This window comes from Boleophthalmus pectinirostris, unplaced genomic scaffold, assembly GCF_026225935.1.
Source record: "Boleophthalmus pectinirostris isolate CB_2022bp ecotype Guang Dong unplaced genomic scaffold, ASM2622593v1 HiC_scaffold_8, whole genome shotgun sequence".
Taxonomy (NCBI): Eukaryota; Metazoa; Chordata; class Actinopteri; order Gobiiformes; family Gobiidae; genus Boleophthalmus; species Boleophthalmus pectinirostris.
In genome coordinates, this window is record NW_026571515.1 from 12,686,300 (window position 1) to 12,712,836 (window position 26,537).

At 36.3% G+C, this 26,537-nt stretch overlaps 1 protein-coding gene and 1 long non-coding RNA gene across 3 annotated transcripts; one reads left to right on the forward strand and one right to left on the reverse strand.

Moving 5' to 3' along the window:
• Positions 1-5,822, reverse strand: LOC129412321 (uncharacterized). Its single transcript, XR_008633659.1, has 3 exons — positions 5,559-5,822; positions 2,007-2,287; positions 1-513 (listed from the first exon to the last, which is right to left on the reverse strand). It is a non-coding gene; the product is annotated as an uncharacterized LOC129412321 (long non-coding RNA).
• On the forward strand, positions 5,531-26,537 carry rer1 (retention in endoplasmic reticulum sorting receptor 1). Of its 2 annotated transcripts, XM_055165712.1 has the most exons (8): positions 5,531-5,640; positions 13,443-13,524; positions 14,256-14,360; positions 15,677-15,773; positions 15,875-15,953; positions 21,314-21,449; positions 24,012-24,066; positions 26,021-26,537. In XM_055165712.1, the coding sequence occupies exons 2-8, from the start codon at positions 13,444-13,446 to the stop codon at positions 26,029-26,031; spliced, it is 564 nt and encodes a 187-aa protein (XP_055021687.1). In that variant the 5' UTR covers positions 5,531-5,640; position 13,443; the 3' UTR covers positions 26,032-26,537. The 2 variants fall into 2 exon arrangements, with proteins under 2 accessions (XP_055021687.1, XP_055021686.1); XM_055165711.1 differs by having other exon boundaries at positions 24,012-26,537.

Here is a 26,537-nt window from a genome sequence, read left to right on the forward strand (position 1 = left end):
TCTCCGTTTTATTCAATTATTTCAGAAAGACAATGCTAGAATACATTTGATTTACTTAAAAAAGTAAAGGTTTCATACTTTTGGTGCAATACATGACATTTGATATATTAGGTCCATTGACATTTCAACATTTTTTAACATACAGTTACAGTTCTCTTCTAACAAATTGCCAACAGTTCTCATTTGATTTATTTATTTCTATATTTGTACAAATGTAAATAAAGCGTCTTGTAAATGTTTTGTATTAGATATGGTTTCGATGGGGCTGTACTGTAAATGGTCCGCATATGGAGAATCTTGCGTTTTTGTTAGTTTCTAAAATCGATGGAGGTCTGGTACATGTTTGTGGTACAATTCAATGCTTAAAATGCAGATCACAACAACAAACTGCCCATACTGATACTTTGCAGTTACATCATGCTGGGGGTGTTCTACATGTATCTCTAATGGTGGAAAGTTTAGGAGTTACCAGGGTGATACAATGCACATGTTGGCAAACTCGTTCAAGATTGTCTGAAAAAAAGAAAAAGAAAAGAAAAACTACAAAATTGATTTAAAGAACATTTTCAGGAGCCTGTGATCAGTAGAGCTGGGTATCGTTAAGTAGTTGCCGATACATACCTCAAGACATAAGTCACGATACGATACATACATACTAGAGGTCTGAATTTTCAGTCCCGCTCCCGCAAAAAATTTAAAATTTTCATTCCCACTCCTGACTGCATCTGTGATATTTTGTCCCACTCCTGCCTGCAAACCCCGCAAGATGTGGACGTTCACTTTCTTAAGCTCTATCAAACACGGAGAAGCGGAAAAGAATTGTCTGAAATGTGTGCAAGAATTTAGGCTGAATTTAGGTTTTTATTAAAGCCAAATAAAATATCCAGCACAAATGATGTATGATAAACATACATTAATCATTTGTATATTTCATTTTACGCTCATATTTAGTTTGCGGGACTGCAGTTTATCATCCCACACACCTGCTCCCACATTGTGCAGTCCCGATCCCGCCCACACCCGCAATGAGCTTTCAAAATGTGTTTTGCGTCGGGTCCCACCGGAGTGCAGGGCTCTAATACATACGATACGGTGCACAATATATTTCAAATTGTATCGATACGGTTCAATAAAAATAAAGGCTAAATCATGGCTGTGATACTAAAAGTCTTAGTTAAACCACGTCTTGTGCAAATTGAATATGAAACACGGCCATTTTAATCATTAAAACAGTGATAATGTCAAATTGTGTAAGGTAAATTAGCTTTCTTTCTCTAAACAAGCAACAAAACTGTAGCGCTGTAACAAAATTTTGCTAAATATACCAAAAAATACTCTTGATTTGTGATATACTGATACAGCAGCCCATGATATTGATACTGTATCATCACATTAAACAATACAATATATCGATATTTTGATAGTTTTGCACAGTACAAGCGTTCATGGAGTTAAAGCACAAACAAGAAAAGCACTCAGAGAGCGCAGACCTCCGCCAAGGACTACCCCCATTCTTTATATAAATTGCGATAAAATCAGTCTTCTGGATCAAATCTGGATCAGCCTTTGGAATATGAAAGAGGATCCCATTGTCCATCCCTGAGTCAAATTTCATGGGGTTTGGTCAATAATTAACCGAGATATTGAGAAACAAAATTTTTGGCCCCATTTACCACAATGTTAACTAAAATTTTAAAGTGATCCAGAATCCAGGATTTCTTCCAGATCACCCCCAAAATGAAATCAGTTCTTCCTTTTCACATTTCCAACAAATCCTGAAAATTTCATCAAAATAGGTCCATAACTTTTTGAGTTATGTTGCTAACAGACAAACAGACAAACGCCGGCAAAAACATAACCTCCTTGGCAGAGGTAATTAAAGTCTCAGAAAGCCTCAGAACAGAGCCTACAGTTAAAATCACACCCCCAGGGAATGTTGACGACTTCATACATACAACATTTTAAAGCTGAAAAAAGAAATTCAAAATGACAAGAAAAGGGCTCACCTGTTGCAGTTTCAGCTCTGAGTAAAGTCGTACTGAGCTTTAGACAGAGCAGAGCCTTCAGTTCCCGTCATACACCCAGAGATTGTTGACATAATCTGCTAAATATTTAACATACGACATTTTAAAGCTGAAAAAATAAATTCAAAATGATAAGAAATGTGCTCACCTGTTGCAGTTTCAGGTAAATCAGTTCTTCAGCTCAGATTAACATCTAACTGATCTCCAGACAGAGCAGAGCCTCCGGTTAGTGTCACACCCCCAGGAAATGTTGACGGCATCAGCTGCAAAGTATCAGTTTTGACTTCAGATACTTTACATGCATTTTACTTTTTCATTTATTCTCCTCTTGTCTGTTGTTGCCACAGAAAATCACCTGTTTCCAGTCGTGCAGTCATTTACAGTACATAATATCAATGTTTTTATGCCAGATGCCCTTCCTGAAATTTGGTTATTGTGCATTTAATACTTTCTATGTTGTGTGGGACATTTCTTATTGTTGCAAAAAGTGCAGATAACACAAAACTAAACAATCAAAATCAGTATTATAACCATAGAACTATAGTTAAAAGATTATTTGAAAATTTTGCGTAGCGTTTTAGTCTTTTGGTGTATTGTGAAAACGCCTTGCAGGTACTTGGCGCATACTTCATGGCACTTGAAGATTTTGAAAAAAGGACATTCCATTTTTTTCCCTCTTTAAATATTGGTAGGATTTACATGTGGAGTTACTGTCAGTTTGGTGTGAAAAATAAGTAAATATAATATAATTTTGTCCACATTTTCACAAAGCATTGGTCGGAGCACTTTACCACTTATGTACATGTCAGGATTCACTGCGCTAATATTTGATCAGTATTATTATGTGTAAATGTAAAAAATGTGACTTGGTATATGCATTTTGTTATATTCATGGGTAGTTTGTATCTGTTTTTGTAAAGAATATTATGGGATGTACTTGTGTAACTTTCAAATGTCATGTTTTTGATGTTGTACAATTCAGTGTTTTGCTATAAATCTTGGACTCTGATCGTGTCTTTTGGTTATTGATTAATAGTTTACCTTTTTATGTTAAATGTTGTCAGTAATGATTAAACAGTAAACATAGCCTTGAATATTAAACAAAAATCTATAACATTTCTTATAATGTTTTTATAATATGAAAAAGGAAAAAGTCTTGATATTTTTTGCCACTTTATTCTGCTTTCAATGGTATTACCAAACATGTTCTTGTTATCTTTGCTATTTAGTATACTTAGGGGTGGCAATTATTTTTTCCATGGGTCCACATGAGAAAGAGAAAATATTGTGGAGGACCAGGCCAAAATACTTAACTCAATTCTGCATAACATTAATTGTATTTCTCGATACAAAGCAGTAAATATTGTTTTGACAAGCTGGTCAGACTGGTAAGAGTTTATGTAATGACTAAGCCATGGGTGTCCAAACTTTTTTCATCAAGGACCACATATGTAAACACAGATGAAGTGGACTGGTCACTGGCCATAGACTAGTGAATAATTGAAATATGTCCATGTTTAACACATTAGAATCAGTCTTTATTCATGGTAAGATCCTTAAAACCACACACTAAATATTAAATATCAGCTTTATTGAGGTAGATTTTCAAAAAACTTGCTGTAAAAAATAATTTTTAACTGATGCAAAGTAATTTGGGCCAATTCACCTGGAAGCCTGAGGGCCAAGAAAAATTTGTCTGAGGGACACATTTGGCCCACGGGCCATAGTTTGGACATGCCTGGACTAAGCAATGAAAAAGTGAGGTTGCCTTACAAAAAATGTAATTTAAAAGACATCTCTTAAATAAAAGCAAATGCTTTAGTCCATGTATGAGGTAAACTTAAAAAATATGTTATTTTGTAATTGTAAATGACCTAAAATGGGCCAGTCAGAGTCAACCACAGCGCCGTATGTGGCCGGGAGCTGGACAATGCTCAGGTCTATATTCTACAGTAATGTGTAACCTATTTTGTGCAAACTAATCTTGTAAGTCTAGCCCTATTATCATTTTTATTTTGATGAAGATCATTTAATTTATGATTTTTTTTATTATTATTTTTTTTTATGTTGTATGGCAATCTTTTGTGCACATAGTAGCCTATATTTCATATTATTCTCTACATTTCATTAAGATTGTATCTTTTGATAAGAAATATTTTTGATGAGAGGACATAGCCTACTTAGCCTTTTTAAATTGATAAACAAAGACCTAAACCTAATGCAAAATACCTTAAAAACCATCCAAGTCCTTTTAATGCGACCTTCTGAAGCCTCCTCTGGGACTTTACAGCTCAGTCAGTTGTAATATATTTAGGGTGATCAGACGTCCCTGTTTACCCGGGACAGTCCCAGTTTTGAACCGTGTCCCCTGTCCCAGCAGATTTATCCAAAACCACTGATTTGTCCCAATTTTACAGAAGAAATGTCCCAGGTGTCCCTATTTTTGACCAATCTGATCCCTGCCAACAGTAAAGAGAGGCATAAACTGTAATTTCTTTAGATAAAATACAGAAAAGATGCTTAAAAATGATTAAAACACAAAGAAAACGTGCACAGTTCATAACAATTTTCCTTAATTACGCACTCGTTTCAGAATATTATTATTATCAACCAATACAAACCAGGGATGTGCTAGTTTTTTTTATTTTTAAAGTCTAGTCACCCTAAATATATTGATTATTGGCAGTGTTGGGGAGTAACAGATTACATGTACTGGAGTTACATAATCAGAGGACAATTTATGAGTAACTGTATTCAGTTACAGTTACTGTTTCAGTGAGTGTTAATGGGATTACAGTTACTTTGTTGAAATAAATGGATTACACAGCGATATTTTCCTGTTTTCACATTATTTTTATTTTTTTTTCAGTAATTCCACTCATTGCTGGAAACTAAACCAGGACTAAAACCAGGTCTAAACCAGGACTAAAACCAGGTCTAAACTAGATCTAAACCAGATCTAAACCAGGTCTAAACCAGGACTAAACCAGGACTAAAACCAGATCTAAATCAGGTCTAAACAAGGACTAAACCAGGACTAAAACCAGGTCTAAACCAGGTCTAAACCAGGACTAAACCCAGGTCTAAACTAAATCTAAACCCAGGTCTAAACCAGGTCTAAACTAGATCTAAACCAGGTCTAAACCAGGACTAAACCAGGTCTAAACCAGGTCTAAACTAGATCTAAACCAGGACTAAAACAGGATTTAACAGGACTAAACCATGCTGCGCGGACGTGTCTCCTCCTCTTCTCTCAATAATATTTTTAATACGGTTAAGTATCCTAGTCTTTGCTTCTCTTCAGCAAATCAAGTAATCCATAGTATTCACATTACATTACACACTTTAAGTAATTTAATGGATTACGTTACAAACTACATTTTGGGGTGTGTAATCTGTAATCTGTAGGGGAAAACATTTTAAAAGTAACCTTCCCAACACTGATTATTGGGCAGTACGGGTGTTATACTCATCGATGTTTCGTGTTTGATTGTGCGTCCTGGCTCCTTGTGTTGCCTGTGCGGAAATACTGACGTGTTCACACTCCATTCACTCCGGAGGGGCCAGTGCAGCGAGGCTAGTCCGAGCCGGGGTAGTGACACAGCGGCCGCATCAGGTAGGACAGCACCCACACACCGGCGATTTCCAATGAATCTACAACAGACACGCACACCGTCAGCACATTATTGACCAGAGATGTTGCGTTTCCCCTCAAAATTCCCCCAACAGGTGTATTCTGGCGCGTTTTCTTGGCCGTTTCATGTGTGTTAGCGTTGGCTCGGCTAGATTAATAACCGCTACGAGCTGTACCGCAGGAAGTGAGTTGTCAACGTGTACGCTCCTTTCTGGGATTTGTAGTTCAATACTCCTCATTTGCGCCTACGATAGATCGTGCATAGAACTACACTTAGACGAAAGCGCCTTTGAGAAGTGAGCGCGAAGACTTATGGGAACTGTAGTGTCGTATATTTACATCGCAACGCAACGCTGGGCTTGATAAACTACAATACCCATGTTAGCAAACGATTTGGGCTAAAGGGCAACATTGCTAGTTAGCTTTTATCAATTTTCACCCTTATATGAATGACTTTATTGCTATTTTATGAGGAAATCTTTGTTGGAGACACTACAAGGCATATACAGTGTGTTTTTATATATGACCACGGCTCAAATTACATCTATTAAATGCTTTATGGTTGTATTGCTTATGATTTAGTTCCTTTCTTATTAGCCTGGAAGCTATTTATGTGCGGTTACTGTAAGCTAACAGCTCAGAACACAAGTATTTTTTACATTTTAATTGTCATTGCTTATTATTTTGGTTTGGCAAGTGTACAGCATCAGGTCGATTTGGACATAACGTGTGGTAAAATCGTAATTAACTATAAATTGTTGGGAAATGATCCAGCCTACATGATTTGCAATGGATTTGTCAGTGAAACGAAACAAAATCCTCGGCCTAAATTGCGCTGTCTCGGCCAAGCGTTATATTTTAATACGTTTTTAAGCTGCTAACAAGATATTTTTTTGTTTAGTTTTTGTTATTTTGGTTTATGCCTACTGCATTTTTTTCTTTGGCCATCCAAGACAACGTGAATGACATTTTAAAACCTAGTGAGATTATTTTTTACACATATTCTATTTACTTAGACTTAAACAAACTGTATTGATCCACTAGGGAAATGATTTGGACACAGTAGCTCACACATCACAGTATATTATAATACCAAAGAGTTAAAAAAAAAAAAAAAAAAAGATATATAAATGGTAATAATAAATTCCAAATAAGTAGCACAAAAGATGGCAAGAAACTGGTGTCAAATAATTGTAATTATATAAATGTTAAGGACATAACAATAATTGAAATACTGTGATTTCGTATCATCAAAAGTCTCTCAATAATATCATTGGCTGTCACAATATATTGCTTAATTTCATTGTTTTGGTGCAGTAACAGCTAAAAAACAGTGAGAACTACATAGACAATGATCCTTTGCTCTGTTTCAGTCCAGTCTACATGCTGAAATAACTATTATAAGCACTTGGAAATCTTAATTATTTGGATTGTGATGAGAGAAAAGTAGTATACTCACTTTTTTTTGCCTCCACACAATATTGCAATAAATACCGTAACATGAGAAGCATATCGTGATAATATCGTATCGAGAGGGTTGGATATCGTTACATCCCTAATAAATGTATATGTACAAGTAGGGCTGGGTATCATTCAGACGTTGCCGATACGATACATACCTCGATACATAGGCCACGACATGATACATTGCAGTTTTAGTTCGATACGATATGTATTTCAAATCAATTCAATATAGTTAATTAAATATAATGGCTAAATTAAGTCTTTGTTAAACCACTTCTTGTGCCAAGTTAATATGAAACACACCCATTTTAATCATCATAATAACAGTGAAAATGTCAAATGTGTTGTATGAACGCATTTCCTTCCTCTGAACAAGCAACAGAACTGTAGCTCTGTAACAAAATAATGTAGTAAAATATATCAAAAAATACTCTTGAAGATATATCAAAACAGTAGCCCACGATATCAACACTGTATCATCACATTTAACAATACGATATATCAATAATTTTATATATATTTCTTGCACACCCCTATGTACAAGTCAAAATACATAAATACATTTACCCCCTTACCCCATGCTTGGTCACTTGTAAGTAAATTGTAATATGTAATTTAATGAAATAATATCCACTGGTGCCACTAGACCAGTGCTTCTCAAATATGGGGCGTGAGGCTCCGTCAAATGACCTCGGGGAACATGCTTTTTTATTTTTTATTTTGATTTTTTTTTACTGTCTTAAGGGCCGTTCACACCAAAGCGTCAAAAAACGCCTTGACGCCTCTATTTGGAGCCTTTGCATTTGAGTTTAGATGCCCCCGACGCGCGTCTTTGACGCCGTGGACGAACAAAATAACGCGCGTCCGTTGCCCTGGAAACAAGAGCCCGGTCCCGCTCTTTTCCCGAAACAATGTCAGACCAACTGTGAGAGTGTTTTTATGACATAAAACATCAAAGGAGGAATGTAACTAATGAAATCAGTGTCTAGTCCTCTGTCTATCATCAAAATAATCTAGTCCAGTCCTTGTAGTCCATATATCATTTAACTGATAATAACGTCGCTGCGTCTCTACTCGTCCCTATATGACCGAAAATCAGCATTTTCAGCTTCACGCTAACGCCTTACGCGCGTCTTGGCCGCTGACGCCAAAACGCTGAAGATGACGCCAGATGACGCCGAAAACGCGCCGCAAAAACGCAGGACGCTCTAGTTGCGCGTCCACATAGACTTTACATAGAAAGTGGACGCTTTACGCTTTGGTCTGAACGGGCCTTTAGAATAAAGTGCAATTGCATCCACTACATACATCATTATCATATATGAGCATGCGCGCTTTGCACACAGCACAGAGTTTGAGTATGAATAGACACGAAGTGTAGCAGACCCTCAAGTGACACCATGAAAAAATATTTAACAGGGATGAGAAGACAGGTGGAGAGAAACGAAAATCTCCCGAAAGCTAAGACGAGGAAATACGACGAAGCGTATGTAGCGCTTGGCTTCACTGTGACTACGGTGGGAGACGAGGAAAGACCGGTGTGCTTACTGTGTCTAAAAATGTTGGCAGCGGACAGCATGATGCCCAATAAATTAAGGCGTCACTTAAATACATTACACCCCAATCACTCTGATAAGCCGCTTGAGATTTTTCAGCGAAAACGTGCGAATATTGTGACAATCATCCCGCTTGTGACTGCTACTTCAGTAAACCAGCGAGCATTGTTGTCATATAAAGTTTACGCAATGTATTTATAACAATTTTATAGACAAATGATACTATTTATAGTCACGTGGGGGGGCTGAGATGTTTTATTGTCCTAAGGGGGGCATGACAGAAAATAATTGAGAAGCACTGCACTAGACCATGAACATGATCTTACTGGGTTTCAAATTACATCACAACATTATATTGGTCAATAGTATTTAAAGATGTGTTGTGTAACTTTTCTAGTGGAGAGTCTGTCAAACGCTTTTCTAAATAAAGATTTTGCTGCTATGTCTGGAACATTTCACAGTATGGCATTAAACAATTTCTATCACCATGGACACCAAACCAGACCAAATTACAGTCAGAATGCATGCTTTGTTTTGTTTTTTAAGGTGTTTTCAAGATATAAAACCACTTGTAATTGAATACACATAAGGTAGAGCTGTTTAATGTCACACTGTGGAACATTCCAGGTAGAGCAATGACATATCCACAGAAACAAGCAGGTGACAGACCCCCAGCCGAAGAGTTACGTAGTGCACCTTTAATAGAGAAGGGGCCAACTGAAACTAATATTGTTAAAATGCAGACTTGTGTTGTGTACAAGACGTTAGTTGGTCTAGTCCAGGGGTGTCCAAATTTTTTTCATCAAGGGCCACATATCTAAACACAGATGAAGCAGAGGGCTGATTGAGGGTCGTAGACTGGTGCTCAATACAGTGAATAACTGAAATATGTGCAAGTTTATCACATTAGAATGAGCCACCAGACTTTATTCATGCCAAGATCCTTAAAACCACACACTAAATATTAAATATTAGCTTTATCAAGGTAGATTTTCAACAAAGTTCCTGTAAAAATGGTAAAAAAAAGGTAATTTGGCAGCTAAAATTTATATTCTACTGCAGATTTTTGTTGCAATATAGCATAATGTTGGGTCTAGTCAATAATAGAAATGATTTGGGAATTTACCTTTCCAATATTTCATGGCAAAGTTCAATGGAATCAACAGGAAAAACTGGCTCTTGCCCCCTATCTGAGTATGACATAATTACATTGTATAACCTGAAAACGACCAATTGCTGTGTTTCAGATGGCATCACAACATTCTATAGGCCAAAATATGTAATACAGATGGGGGCAGCTGAAATGTGTATTGCTAAAATTCAGGTTTTTGTTGTAATACTTTGAGTTCTTGGGTCTAGTCACTAATAGAAATGATCAGATCCAAAATTTGTGACTTTACCTTTTGGATATTTCATGGCAAAGCACAATGTCATCAATAGGGAAATGTGGTTCCTGCCCCCTTCTGGGAGTATGACATAATTACTTTCTAGAATCTGAAAACTACCAATAATTTATCAGCTGGAAGTTATCTGTTCTACAGTCTGATTATACCCTACACTGATGGGGGCAAGAAACAGTTTTTCCTGTTGAGAACATTGTACTTTGCCATGGAATATTCAATCGGTGAATTTACAAATGTTGAACTTAGTCATTTGTGTCGATGTAATGATATCAAAGTCTCACGATACGATATCATCATGGTATGAACCTCGCAGTACGATATTTATTGCAATATCATGGGAAAGCTCTTGATGTAGTGGAAAGTCTCACGATTAGGGATGTAACGATATCCAAATCTCTTGGTACGATATTTTCATGATATAGATCTCACGATACGATATTTATTGTGATATTTTGTGGAGGCCAACAAAACTGTTCATATGCTACTTTTTCCTCTTTGACAAGACTTAATCCAAAAAACCAAGACTTAAAAGTGCTTACAACTGTTATTTCTTCTTATAGTCTGCACTGAAATGGAGCAAAGGATCATGGTCTATGTAGTTCCCTCTGTCTTTTTTTTAGCTATTGCTGCACCATAACTCTTAATTTAAGCAAAGAGACTTGTAATTCGATATATTGTGATGGTCCACGATATTATTGTGAGAACTTTGACAATACGATATTGTTATGAGTTCTTGTTACATCCCTAGGAATTTATATTAATGGCTAGACCCAAGCACTATATTCAACCAAAAATCATTTTTTTAACAATATTAATTTTAGCTCCTCCATGTGTTACCTTGTTTCTATGAAAATGTCATCGCTCTGGTTGGAATGATACACGGTATGATATTAAACAGATCCACCTTACATTTATTCAATTCCAGGTGGATTTATAGCTCAGAAATAATTTGTGAGCTTTGTGACTGTGAGCGGGGTTGCCTCTCCACAGATCTGACCTATAACTTGGCCTGGTTTGGTCTCCATGAAGATAGAAAGGTTAATGCCATACTGTGAAACTTTCCAGACTAAGCAGTACCATCTCCATGCAGAAAAGCAGGTGTCAGACTTTCCACCAGAAAGTTACACAATGCATCTTTAGATATTGTTGGTCGCTGAAATGATTTGATGTCATCTGAAACATCATTCACATGGGTATTAAAAATATTTAAAATGTCACAGTACTTTCTAAAAAAAACATTACAGCAGCAGAAAAAAATGCTGGGTGCCATCTGGCAATTAAAGGATTTCATATGGTTTAGTTTATTTACATGTATTATGTTTAAAAAACAAAACAAAAAAAACTTACACAATCCTCTTGATCCATGAAAGTAACAATGAGTGGATTTGGTCAATGGACAAATACTATTTTGCTGTTGAAAATACAAATGGGTGCCTCATATTTTAAGAGAATTTTAGAATTATTTTTTTTTCTGATCAAATAATATCATTTGATAATTTAGGAGGCACAAACCAGTATTCCAGTATCCAACCATTAATATATTCACAAATGCTAAACTTTGACATTGTTTAGTGATAAGCTCCTTTTTTATATATTTATATTATATTAGTATTATATTAGTATATTATAGTAGTATAGTAGTATATTAGTTGTGTTTGCTTCCCTTTCACATGTTTAACTCAATAATCCTGCATGTTTAGTTGATTATTTATATTTTATTTTATATTTAAACTCCATACACCATGACTATGGAATCATTTGGATGATTTCAATCCGTGTATCATTCGTTCATTCGTTTTTCAATATAAAATCAAAAATAAGAAAACGAAAAAACAACAGTTTTCTTCGTTATTTGTCTCCAAAACCAAAATGAAAAAAACGGATAACGATTCGTTTTTTCAGTTTTCGATTTTGTGTTTAAATGAAGAATAGAAAAAACGGATAACGGCCGTTTCCCGTTTTCGTGACTTCCGTGACTGCGATGCCGGACTTTTGCACCGCATACGGACTGAATCAGGACGGATCCAGGTCCGAGACCAGACCGAGACCAGAGCGGGACTGAGACCGGGACCAGACAGGGACCAGAGCGGGACCAGGGCGGACTCCGCTTTGACTCCGAGCTTTGACTCCGAGCCTCCACGGGGTCCGAGCCTCAGCTTCGAGCTCCGGCCCTGCCGTGGGCTCTGAGCCTCCGGTCTGGTCCCGGTCTGGTCCTAGTCTTGTCTCGGTCTCGGTCTCAGGCCCGCTCTGGTCCCGGTCTGGTCTCAGTCTCAGTAGCGCTTTGGTCCCGGTCTAGTCCCGGACCTGGTCCATTTGAACCAAAAGCTCTTAGTTCGATTCATTTTCATTGGTGTGAATGCGTCAGTCGGATGCTTTGCACCACCTCGGAACCAGCCGCGGTTCTTGAGCGCGGAGGACCAGAGCAGTTCTGTCCCGGTCTCAGTCCCGCTCTGGTCTCGGTCTGGTCTCGGACCTGGATCCGTCCTGATTCAGTCCGTATGCGGTGCAAAAGTCCGGCATCGCAGTCACGGAAGTCACATAAACGGGAAACGGCCGTTATCCGTTTTTTCTATTCTTCATTTAAACACAAAATCAAAAACTGAAAAAACAAATCATTATCCGTTTTTTCATTTTGGTTTTGGAGACAAATAACGAAGAAAACTGTTGTTTTTTCGTTTTCTTATTTTTAGTTTTATATTGAAAAACGAATGAACGAATGATACACGGATTGATTTCGGCTCTGGAATTGCCAATCTACTGAACAAAAGATAACAAGGTAGATTCTAACTTGAAAACTACCACTTGAAGACATCACAAGGTGGAACAGAGCATTTTGAGCTTTGGAGGTGTAGACAGAGTAATAATACAAGGTTACTCAAACATGTGTGAATGAAACACAGCTCCGGTTATGTTTTTGATGAGGTAAGAACATTAAAACATGGCTTAAAGCTCACATGAGTCAGTTTTACATAATATAGGCCTGTTAACATTTTCCTTCCCCTTTCTCTGTTAAAAATAACAGATGTTCGCACCATTACATTCAAGTGTGCTAAATTCATCAGTAGTCCTCAATTGTCACCGCTCATTCATAACTATTAAATCTTATTAGCAGTTTCCGTGGTTACACTGTGATAAATGCCTCCTGGGGCAGTGCCAAAGGCTTTGAATAGTTGCATGAAAAGAAGTTATGCTTTTCAGGTTTGTCTGGATTTCTGCGAGCATTATCACGCTGGGCTCTATTGTGACAAATGTATTGATTTAGTAGGAATGTGTTGACCAATATTATGAGTTATAGCTTGTATTTTATGGCTGAAAAAATGAAAATAAAACTGCTTTGTCTAATAAAAGTTTTGTGTTTCAGAATGTCAGAAGGGGACAGTGCTGGGGAGTCAATCCATGGAAAACCATCGGTAATCGCAGTCTTTTTTACACGGATTGGACAGGTAAAGTTTATATAATGTGAATACTATCTATCTATTTGATAAATAACAGTAATGAGACAAAAAAATAAGATGCTTGGGTGATTTTCAACTCATTTTGAAGCACAGTCTGTTGCAGCAGAGAAATATTAGTAGTCATTTTTGCCTCTGACACAATAAGAATAAAGCAGGATAATCTCATTTAAGCATTTTTAAATAAAGTATTATTCAAACACAAAATATATACTTCTGTCTTTCATGTATTGAATGATAAGTTGATGTAATAATTATCGTGAATTATTGTAATGCTGCTTCAAAATGGGGTCGTGATAGTCTTGATGCTTAATTCATGTTCTGTCAAAAATAACCATCTATATGAAAATATTATCCGTAATAATCATTCTATAATCTAATTAATATACCACCTTTTAAAAATACAGTTTACAGATTGCTTCACAACACTAAAATGCAACACCACACAAATTAAAAGAGAAAGAAAGACAGAAATTTGCACACAGAAATGATATGAAATGTCAGTAAAAGTGAGTTTTAAGATGTGATTGAAAAGCAAGGTAATAATATGTAATATAGTTTGATTTGTTTTTAATATTTTGTGACATTGGAATTGTAAGTTATATCCCATGCACAAGTGCCATATCATTTGAAACTGGATGAAGTGATTGATTGTTGTTTACATTGTGTATTTAATGTGCACTGCTATAAAAAGATGTGCTCATTTGCTTGTTTTCAAACAGATCTATCAGTCATGGCTGGACAAGTCGACGCCGTTCTACGCAGTGAGATGGGCTGCGACTTTACTACTGACAGCTATCTACATGATCAGAGTGTACATACTACAGGTAACGCAAAACAGACTTTGTCAGTACATTTACCTAAAAACACATTTCAACCCAAGTTTGATTAAATTATTGATATTACTCAAATTTCTCTAATCAAGAATTTACTGTTTAAGCTGCCCTGTGACACTTTTCTGTAATCTGATAGTCTTCTTTGCTTTGTCTGGAATGTCTCATAGTACGGCATATCTTGTGTTTATTCAGTTATAAGTGTTTTGTTGGGGGGAAAAAAAAAAAGGAAATGCATTAATTTTTGCTGTGAGCTGGATCCTTCTCTACAGATATGTCATACTGTGGAACATTCAAGGCAAAGCAATAACATAGAAAGGTTACTGTATTTTTCGGACTATAAGTCACACTTTTTTTTTCATGGTGTTTTCTGCGACTTATACTGGGGTGCGACTGTTATATTAAAATTTTCACACTGACAGCCGCGAGAGGCTCTAAGCTTGTGTGCCAGTATCTTCTGCTCCTATTACTCCTGTACTGCTGTCAGTTCGCCCTCTACTGCACATGTCTCTTGTAGACAAAGCTGCTGTCCTGCTGCAAGTAGCGAAATATGCAGCTGAAAACTGTAATCGAGCAGTAGAAAGAAAGTTTGGAGTGAGTGAGAAACTTGTGAGGGACTGGCGGAAAGCGGGGATGAAGAACACAGCTTCACACGAACCGAGAGGGTGCACCATGCAAATTTCCTTGAAGTCATTGGATGGATGGACAAAGCCTGGACTCCAGTGGCACCGAAACCATCCTGTCGGGATTCAGAAAGGCCGGAATAATTTTAACTGGATCTGATGCTGAGTCTGACGACAGCTACACAGAAGAGGAAGCAGCGCTCTGTTTTCCTCAGGAGGTCGTGGAGTTGCTCAGAAGTGACACAGAGAATGAAGAATTGAATGGATTTAGTGATTTTGGAGTGAGATGGAGAGTTTGTTAAACTTGTTCTGTTCTGTTCTGTAGTATAGTTATCTGAAGAACTGTTCATATGTGACTTTAATAGCCTGTTGTTCTGTGTTCTATTGTTATTACTAGAACTTGCCTTTCACGATGAAATGTCAGTTCCTGGTCTCTGAATTTTATAAAATAAATTTCCCCCAAAAATTGCGATTTATATGTTTGTATCTTCTTCATTACGCATTTTTGGCTGGTGTGACTTATACTCCAGAGAGACTTATAGTCCGCAAAATACTGTACATAGAAAATTGTGTGCAACTTTACAATGGTTTCAGTTTTGTTTTTGTTTTTGTCAAACCAAAACAAAGGCTAAATTAATACAAAACAGCAAACTAAACTTTAATTAAAACTGTAATCTCTCTTTTCAGGGTTGGTATATAGTAACTTATGCTTTGGGAATCTACCATCTCAACCTCTTCATTGCTTTCCTATCGCCAAAAGTGGACCCATCGCTGCTTGATGAAGGTACGTCTCTGTGAAGGGAGAGAAGAAGCTGCTATGAAAACATACACATCAGTTTAACTAATGAATGAATAAAACATAATAATTTGATTTCCTTATCGCAGATGACGGTCCAGCTCTTCCGACCAAGCAGAATGAGGAATTTCGTCCATTCATCAGGAGGTTACCGGAGTTCAAATTCTGGTATGTGTTTCAATTGTTCAGAAGAAGTAACATCACGATTGGATTATGATTTATGACCAAACATGACCTAACAACCTTGGTTGAAAAATCAGGCATGTTACAAAAGTGATCCAGAATCCAGGATTTCTTCCGGATCACCCCCAAAATGAAATCAGTTCTTCCTTTTCACATTTCCAACAAATCCTGAAAATTTCATCAAAATCGGTCCATAACTTTTTGAGTTATGTTGCTAACAGACAAACAAACAAAAAACAAACAGACAAACGCCGGCAAAAACGTAACCTCCTTGGCGGAGGTAATAAAGGCTAAATCATGGCTGTGATACTAAAAGTCTTTGTTAAACCACTTCTTGTGCAAAATTTATATGAAACACGCCCATTTTAATCATCAAAACAGTGAAAATGTCAAATGTGTCACAACAACAAGTTTTCTTCCTCTGAACAAGCAACAAAACTGTAGCGCTGTAACAAAATAATTTAGTAAAATACACCAAAAAATACTCTTGCCGATATGTCAATACAGCAGCCCATAATATCAATACCGTATCATCACATATATCAATATCTCAATGTTTTTGCACACCCCGATTTAACAATTGTAGACCATAAGCCAAAATCCACATCCCTAAACATAAGGGATATAACAATAACCGAAATATTGTATCATCAGAACTCTCAAAATAATATCGTGTACTGTCGTAATATATCAAATTACAAGTTTGTTTGCTTAGATACATTGTTTTACAGCTGCAATAGCTAATAAACATCGAGAACTACATATGCCATGATCCATTTCAGGGCAGACAACATGAAGATATGGTTTTACTTGAATTCTTGGGATTATGACAGTAATAATTCACACCAAATTCATGTGGAGGTATTTTAAAAGCAAAAGTGTGTCCTGTCTACAATTATATTATCAGCCTCTCCAAAGTATCGCAATAAATATTGTACAGTGAGATGCATATTGTGATATCGTACCGAGGGATTTGGATATCATTACATCCCTACTAAACATTTATGGTAGTTTTACGTAGTAGCGCTGAAAACCTTATATGTATATCATCAGTATACAAAATTCCACCTAAAATATGAGGACAATTTATGGCAAGGCTCACATTTTTAAACATTCTTTTTAAACTATAGGTGTTCTCATATATTCTGATTTGTCGAGTCATCACTATTGTGTAAATTAGGCTCGCGTTTTCCCTTGTTTACAGTATAATTGCAAGGTAGCAGTTAAGGAATTACCATCTGTTTTTGTCTTTAGTTGTTTTCTTAAGCTTTGTCTCACACTCAGAGTACAACTAAATTCTGGTGTTATCACATTTATCTGTTTATACCTGTAGTGTAGTATAATGTTAAATAAATTGTATTATATTTTCTTGTTTTGAAGATACTGATGCCCAAAATCCCATGTCCAAAAAATACTGAAGGGACATTATGTAAATTTTCAGTTGGACGTCTGTCTCCTGCTTGTTTCTATGGATATGTCATTGCTCGGCTTCAAATGTTCCACAATATGGCATTAAACAGCTCTACCTTACATTTGTTCAATTACAGGTGGTTTAATTTCTCAAAAACACCTAAAAAAACATTAATTCTGACTGTGAGCATCTCCAGAGATCTTACCAGTAACTTGGCTTGATTTTAAAACCACACTGTGAAACATTTCTGACAAAGCTATAACATCTCCATGGAGAAAAGCACATTGCGGACCCTTCGTTAGAAAGGTTTTTAATGCAAATATTATTCATTTTCACCTGCTTTTAAAAATGCTAAAAGTGCATGTTACATCTGTTGCCTTTGTCTAAAAAACTACAAAGCGAATTTTATAAACTTCACCAAAATGTTATAAATAATTCATGTTACCGAGGTTTTAGGGAAATGGGAAGTCTAACTTGTCGTGATAATTACTATACTGACTTATCGTTCAGTATACAGTATATGAGAGATGGAACGGTTATTTTTTGCTGTCAGTACTGGTGGGAAATTTCTTTTTTTTTTCTTTCTTTTTTTTCATATAAAATTTGAGCTGTAGATATCTAATGACTAATTATAGATCCAAACTAAGTACTACAGGAACTAAGTTTTTAACTCTGCTATTTATTTATTGCAGCTCCTGTTTTTTTGTGTACAATATTGTGCATTTAGAATACCGTATTTTCTGAGCTATTAGATGCACTCTTAAACGTCCAACCCCCTCAAAAAACGACTGCGCACCCCACAATCCAGAGTGCCCTATACACGAATCCACTCGGGTGTCCCAGCACGACTTCAGTAAACTAGAAAGCCGCACCACCCGCAGAACACACAAACACACACGGAGCGCGAAACAGCGACCACACAGTGAAAAACACCCGCAGCCACACTCATCACTCCACGCGGACGAGGAATGGACGAACCGAAAAAGCGAGTCCAATGTGCCACTTCTAGACGCAACTGAACAACTGAGTCACTGCAAACACGCCGACAATCCAGCGGTCCCAGACAGCACCCTCCCTACACGCTAGAGATGCGCAGATTGCGGTTACAACCGCGGTATCCGCGGTTAATCTGCGGGTCGGGCGGATGATGTGACGAAAAATTTATATTTTAATTAAATTCGGGCGGGTGGCGGTTTAACTACTAAAAAAATAAAATAAAATTAAAAAAAAAAAGATAATGTTAGTATTGTTACCTACATCTGAAAAGACAAGTCTCACTGTCTATGCTTGTAGTATGAAGTGTACGTCATATCCTTAATTAGCCCATTTGACCTCGTTTTTATGTTCTGAAGGTTAAGGTTGTGTCGGGTTATTGATAGCCTAAGGTTTACGAGGCACATATTATATGCAGTTTATTTTATTATTTCTAATTTATTTCAGCTGTTTGCCAACACATAAGTGGCTATAGGGCCATATTTATTTAGTTATGCATATTTTTTCTTGCCTATTTCAATTGGAATATAAAGAGGGCATTGCCTGATTTCAGTAAAGGTTCATCTGGATGAGATGATCTGTCTATTTTGTTTCGATATCAGTTATATTTTAAAACACGCAGACATTATAGCGTAGACTGCCACTCGGGGTATTTAAAACTTAAAGAAAGACCGATGGAGTGAGGCTATGACTTTGAAATAACATCGGGCAATGGCAGAATGTTCAGAATGTAACAACATCCAACACGAAGGCAAGAAGGTTCATAAAATAGTCTAGTCGGAAAACGTTGTCAATTAATTTGCTGCGCAAGAAAACCAGGTAAGTTTGGGGTTGTTGCGGACAATTAAGAATGCGAACATACACGCTGAGCGAATTTTGGAATGAATGAGCTATAGAGTTTGCATTTTTATCGAGGGCTCCTTAGTTTGTTTGCTGTATGATTGTTCTAAAATCTAAAATCAATCGGCGGATGGCGGGCGGGTGCGGTTTTGAAAACCTTCGGTGCAAAATGGACAGCGGGCGGATGATGAGTTTTGTGTCGCGGTTGCGGATGAAAAAATAGCCCATCCGCGCATCTCTACTACACGCCACAATTGAACAAAGCCCAGAGTCACCGTGAACGCTGCAAACATAGTCAGACTGACCCATCGAACTGTTGTGTTTCATTTAAAGTCCAGTTTATATTTGAAAAAAGTTTGAAAATAGACCATTTAATGACAGTGCGTCTTATAATCCAGAGCGCCTAATAGCCCAGAAAATACGGTATTATATTTCTGCTTTATGGTTTGATTTCAGTATTGTTGATTATTGTCTACATTATGCCTGGATATGATTAAGAAGTCGCCGATACAATACGTACCTTGATACAGACGCCACGATATATATCTCAAATCAAATCAAACTATATTTATAGGGCGCTTTACATACAAAAATGCAACACAAAGCTCTATCTTGATACAGTGGATTTTCGATACATTTCAAATCGATTTGATACGGTTCAATAAAAAATAAAGGCTAAATTGTGGCTGTGATACTAAAAGTCTTTGTTAAAAAACTTCTTGTGCAAAGTCCATACGAAAAACACCCATTTTAATCATCAAAACAATGAAAATGTCAAATGTGTCGCATAAACTCGTTTCCTTCCTCTGTACAAGCAACAAAACTGTAGCGCTGTAACAAAATAATTTGGTAAAATACAAACAAAAAAAACACTTTTGGTAATATAACGATACAGCAGCCCTTTATCAGTACTGTATCATCGCATTAAACAGTACGATTTTGATATTTTTGCACAATCTATATTTACTTGAGCAATATACCGCGCTTCAGAATTGTGGCTTATGCACTTTATTCTTCGTTTTGAATGCATTTGTTTCAGTTTACTCTGCACAGACTTAACTGTTATTCTCTGATGCAAATTGTCTCTTCCAATAAAATTTCCATGCAGTAAAAGTATGTGGGTTGGTGGGTTGGTGTGTTGGTTGTCGGCGTAGAAGTGTACGGGGTATGGAAATGTCATCGCTCTGCCTGAAATGTTCCACAGTATGACATTAAACTGCTCTACTTTACATTTATTCAATTACAAGTGATTTTATAGCTCAAAAATTCCTAAAAAAAAAAAACAAAAAAAACATGTATTCTGACAGTGAGCGGGTTTGCCTCTCCACAAACCTGTATCTTGGTGCAGTTTGGTCTCCATGAAGAAAGGTTTAGCCACACTGTGAAACATTCCAGACAAAACGATAACATCTCCATCTATTAGCATCTTTTTGATTTGAAATTGAAATTGTGCCCCAGAACATATATAGTTGGGTATGTATTGTATAAGAGGCTCTTGAGGTTAAAATATGTGCAGTCTGCATCTAATTATAACGTTTTTTTACTGTCCAAGAATCAGAAGTGCGCTGTTTTTAGCATTTTAATATTTTAGGAGTTCTAGATGATACTGACAAGCTAGAACATTACAGTTTTTTTGCATTATCTTGACAACAACATTCACATATTTCAAAAAAATCCATCAACAGTGTGTTTAAAAAAAGCGTTGTGCCAGTTTCAGTATCTTGGTTGAGGTTCAAATCTTGCGCAGAACAGTGTAAAAGTAATCACAGAAATGCAGGATTATCATTTTATACCCTTGTTTCTGAGATTACTCTTGGTGTTTCAGCTACTTTTATTTTGAATTGACTCGTTTTGGTAGCTTTTTAATATGTATATTTTTTAGTTCTTTGGTTTTACGGTATACTCCATATTCTAACTGTGCATATCTCTAGAAAAACAATTGCGACATTATCCATTTTTCAATATTTCTTCCATCCTAACACTTTGGACAAACCTTTGCAAATATTTAAAAACAAACTAGCTCTATTTTTCACATTTTTAAGACAGTAAAAATCAGATACAGCCCCTTTAACAGCGCATTTTTATTTTTATTTGTTGACAGGCATTCGGCGACAAAAGGCATCGTCATCGCCATGATTTGTACATTTTTCGAGGCCTTCAACGTGCCCGTGTTTTGGCCTATTCTGGTCATGTACTTCATCATGCTCTTCTGCATCACTATGAAGAGGCAGATCAAGGTAAGGGCTGCATTCTCCTCATTCCACAGTGTACTATTACCGTATTAAGATCACAGTAATAATGGACTGTTGTGAAAGTGAACAAGTTTCTTCAAAGTGCTATCAAGCATTTCACATTTTCAAGTTTTAGTGTTATAATGTCTGTAAAGAGAAAAAAAATCACCCTTTTACTTACACTTAGTCACATCATAGACTAGGGCCGGTGATATGGGATAAAAAATAATCACGTTATTTGTTTTGTTTTTTCCCCCATATTGATCAGTCTCGATTTTCAATTTGATCTTCCTCCATTTTATTAAAAACGGGCAGGTGGAGTTCAGGGATAATGGACAGAGTGTCAGGATCACTAGTTTTTATTTCGTGTTGACAGGACCAATAATAATTCTGAAGAAAGGTTGACATGAGTTTGTACAACATTTTAATGCATATGCGCATTACCGTAAGCAACAGAAACACATGCACATGAACTACTGCACACTAGTTAAGCTTCATTCATAAACTGTGAGAAAATAGTTGTTTACTTGGATTATAATGCAAAAGAAAAAGCAAGGAGCTGTCTTGCCTTAGCACTGAGATTGACCAAAGTAGAGATCGCAATCTATTGATCTTTCAATTTTGGCACAGATCTACCATAGACTTTATACAGTGTTGGGGAAATACCGTATTTTTCAGACTATAAGGCGCACTTAAAATCATTGAATTTTCTCAAATCGTCAGTGCACCTTATGTATTAAATCTGTTTGTGCTTACTGTCCTCAAAACAATTTTATGTTGTACACGGTGCTCAAAAATCTGTCAAAATGTTTTAGTACAACTATGTTAAGCTATGAAGCCGCACCGCTTGATGGATTGTCGGAGCATTATGGCTACTGTAGTCAGGAGCCTCACAGAGTAAAGGGAAAAGTATATTTCTGTGTCTGCATTTATGACATCAGTGAAATGCTGCAGAGAATATATGTCACAGTAGATTTGTCACAGAGAGAACACACATTTTCCACTGACTCGTGTCCTTTAGTCTGACAGAAGGTGATCGCATCAGCACACAAGGAGCGAGCTGTTTTTTCAGAGCTTTTAGTTTACGCAAATGAGTCATGTGGTTTTAAGTTTTGTTTCTGTAAAATGTAAACAAATGTGCACAAAGCTGCATTAAACACTTTATTACTCAATGTATATTTGAGTTCTCCTCATAGGGAATAAAAAACACAAACTTAAATGATCCACCCCATTCACATTCATAATACACATTCACCAAGACAGGGAGGTGACGCGGGTGAATTACGCCACGATCTGCCAATGGATCATGGACGCCTGGACTAAAGGATCAGTCTCAAGTGTCGTCCATTTGTTCGACTTTTAATCCGGTGTGCCTTATGTATGACAGTACAAGAGAGAATTCAACATTATTGATATTGCGCTTTATAATCCTGTGCACCTTTATAGTCCGAAAAATACGGTAACTGAATACATGTACCGAGCATATGTAGTCTGAATATTTATTATGTGTATTCCAGTAGAGTTACCGGAATACTCAGAACTAGGGATGGGCATGATTAGTCGATTAATCGATAATTGATCATTAAGAATTTCATCAATTTCGTTAATTTTAATCGACAAACCGAATGTAGGTTGCTGTGCGTAGCGTGACTAAACAGGTGTCCGTACATGTAGCTCTCTGCACTCAGAAGGAGCGAGCAAACAGAAACATTCGGTCAGCCTGCAACGTACCGAAGCACAAATGCGTATTTAACAATGACTTGTACAAGAAATTCCACACTTTCCATTGTGTTTGGGACAAGTGTGAGGCCATGTGCACAGTGTACAAAGCAGCTTATATGTTTCAGTGTCCAGTGGGAAAAAGTTTTGCCAGGTGAGAGTCCCGCAATGCCGATGACGAGTCCCCACCTCCCACCCCCCGTACGGTGTCCTGGTTTTGACAAACGCAGATCTGGTCACACTAACCTGTATTCCACTGAGTCATGTCTTTTAATCTGACAGAAATTGACCGCATCAGCGACACAAGAGCTGTAGTTTTATCTTCGCTTAGTTTATGCAAATTAGCGATACGGTTTTAAGTTTTGTTTCTGTGAGAGTTGCTCAAAACTGAATTAAACACATTATAATGTCAAACGAACTGATGTGGCTCTAGAGTGGTTACAGTTTATATGTCGTAAAATTAAATGTATTTATACAGATTAGTAGTGCAGATAGTAATAATAATGATGATCATTTTAATATAAAAACTTTAATTATTCATCGATAATAGATCGTTAATTCTTTCGACGATCGATTAAGAAAATTTCATGGAATGCCCATCCTTACTCAGAACCCTTCCTGACCCCTAGACGTTGAGTGGAATTAAATAAAGGCGATTTAACGTGTTTTCCATGTAAACCTCAATTCGGATTTATTGTTGCCATGTAAATTCGAAGGAGAATATTTTAATTCCGAACTATTTAATTCAGAACAATTAATTTGGAATTTAAAAAAAACATCATGTAAACGTGACCACTGACTCTGGTGCAATGTTCTTTAATCATTTCCTTTTGTGTTTTTGTCTTTCAGCACATGATCAAGTACAGATACCTACCGTTCACACATGGGAAGAGGACGTACAAAGGCAAGGAAGACACAGGGAAAACATTTGCTAGCTAAAAACCCACTCCCCTCCAAACCATGGGCTCAGATAGTGGCGTTCTGAAGGATTACTTTATTTTCTAACTGGGCAGTGAAAGCATCCGAGCAGTATCGATTCTTTATAAACGAGGGGTAGACGTTTTAGTAAAAAATATATATTGCCTTTTCGATTCAAAGGTAGATTTTTTTTGTTTTTTGTTTTTGTTTGTTTTTTCCGGACTGTTTATGTCTGTTAGTGCGACTCAGTACTGCCCCCTATGCCTTTTTTTTAAACTTTCGGGGTGGTATGAAGTCTTGTTAAAATTGCCGAATCCTATGTCAGACTTCCAAAATTCCAATTATTGTCTCCCATTGGAAATAATCTGAAAATTTATTTACTGTAATGCAACTTTTGTAACATTAAATATTTAAACCACTAGTGTAGAGTAACATCATTTAGCAGTTTTAAGACTATTTTTAAATTTTCTGTCTTTTTCTGTCTGATTCGATCTCCTTGTAAAAACATATCGCCTGAAAATTTAAAGATAAAAAGTTAATTATAAAACTGAGAAAATTGTATATCCCATCACCATTTTTATAAATATTTGAATTTGGATAAAACTGAAAATATGGGGTGATATTTTTTTTTGCAAACTGTATTTCTCAGTTTGTAATGCAGTGGGCCAGTTTCATAAGATAAAAAAATTGTTTGTTTATTTAATTTTTGACCATTTGTAATAATGTTCAATAAATACAATAAAATGTTTTCTTAAAAAAAAAAAAATCTGGAATATTTTAATATTTAGTATTTTCATTTGGAAGTAAAAAAAAAAATAAAAATCAACAACAGGATTTGATTTTTTATTTTATTTTTTTCCCCCTGTAACTTTACACCTTAATTTTTTTTTTTTTTTTTTTTTCCAATTTAAAATCTAACTTAAAAATGTGTATGAAACATAAATCCAGGTTGAAAAAAAATCTCTAAATTCTATTAGGTCTTATGAAACTGGCCTTAATGCATATCTTTGGGAATAAGCTACAATCAGCAGATAATTCAACAGAATTTCGGATCTAATTTCACTCTTCTGCCCTCTGCTGTTCATCTTTAGTCACTGCGCTCATAAATCCCAGCTGTAGGTTTTGTCAGTGATCATGTAGGGCTGCATTAGAAACCGGCTTTTTATAGTGCTTTCTTTACGTTTAAATCAGGAACTTTGTCTCAAATTAAAACATTGGAGAGAGCCAGGTAATTATAAACAATATAAACAATATGAAATACAGTAGATTATGTCAGTGGACCACTTTTTTTTCCAAAATATCTGATGCAGCCCTATTGGAAAAAAATTGGTTTCTTGATCCTACACAATTGGCCCTTTTTTTGTATCGATACTTATGATTTTGGGAGGGTGTTCTGCTTAAAATGTAATGTTTAAAGGTCCCGCATTATGCTTTATTCTGATCTATGTTATAATGTTGTTTCCTCATCACAAAATATACGTGGAGTTGTGTTTTGTTTCACATGTTCAACACAAAAATCCACACCTTCACTAGAATAATTTGGATAATTTCAGCCCTGGAATTGCAAATCTCTACTGAACTAAAGGTAAAAATTTAGATATTCATTTGAAAAGTACCACTTGATGACTTCACAAGGAGGACCAAAGCGTTTTGATCTTGAGTAATCCTTTATTATTAGTCTATCTACGTCTCTAAACATGTGCGAATGAAACAAAACACAACTATGCCTATGTTTTTGAGGAGGTAACAACATTCTCACATGGCTTATCTCACTTAACTCTGTCCATTTTGTGTAATATAGGACCTTTTTAATGACTACCAGTATTATATTTCAAGAAACATTTTGCCCATTTTACAAAATCTTAGTCTGAAATCATTAGCTGCTTTCAAAACCGCGAATTCTAGTCATTCCAAGCAAACTTTTGTTCTTTCTTTTGCAGAGGAGACATAAGAAAACAGAAAATTGGGTGCAGATCACAGCTCCTCTATTGATTATACTGATTTTGATTTTACTGATTTTGATTTTACGGATTTGATTTTTCAATTTTATTTTTGGGGACTTGTCTCTGCTTCATTCTGATTGTGACTGTCGAAAAGGGAGCAGCCCGTGAACTGGAGGATGTGTACATACGTATATAATATATATTTTAAAGTATGATTTTTGTTCGAGATTTCTTTTTTTTTTTTTTTTTCTTTTTTTTTTATTTCTGGTTTTCCTCCAACCGCCATACTGATACTGTTTCCAATTGTTTGAATCCATTTTGTTTGGAGAAAAAAAAAAACTGTTGAAAGCAAAACTCGATTGGGATTTGGATTTGTTCAATGAAATGTTTCTCATGAATTGCATGTTGTTTTCTTGTGCTCTATTTCAAAAGACAAACTTGATTTTAATAACTTAAGTGTAATTTTTCACTCCAAATGCTATTAAAGAGGCTGTGTCGCTTCAACAGAACTCAA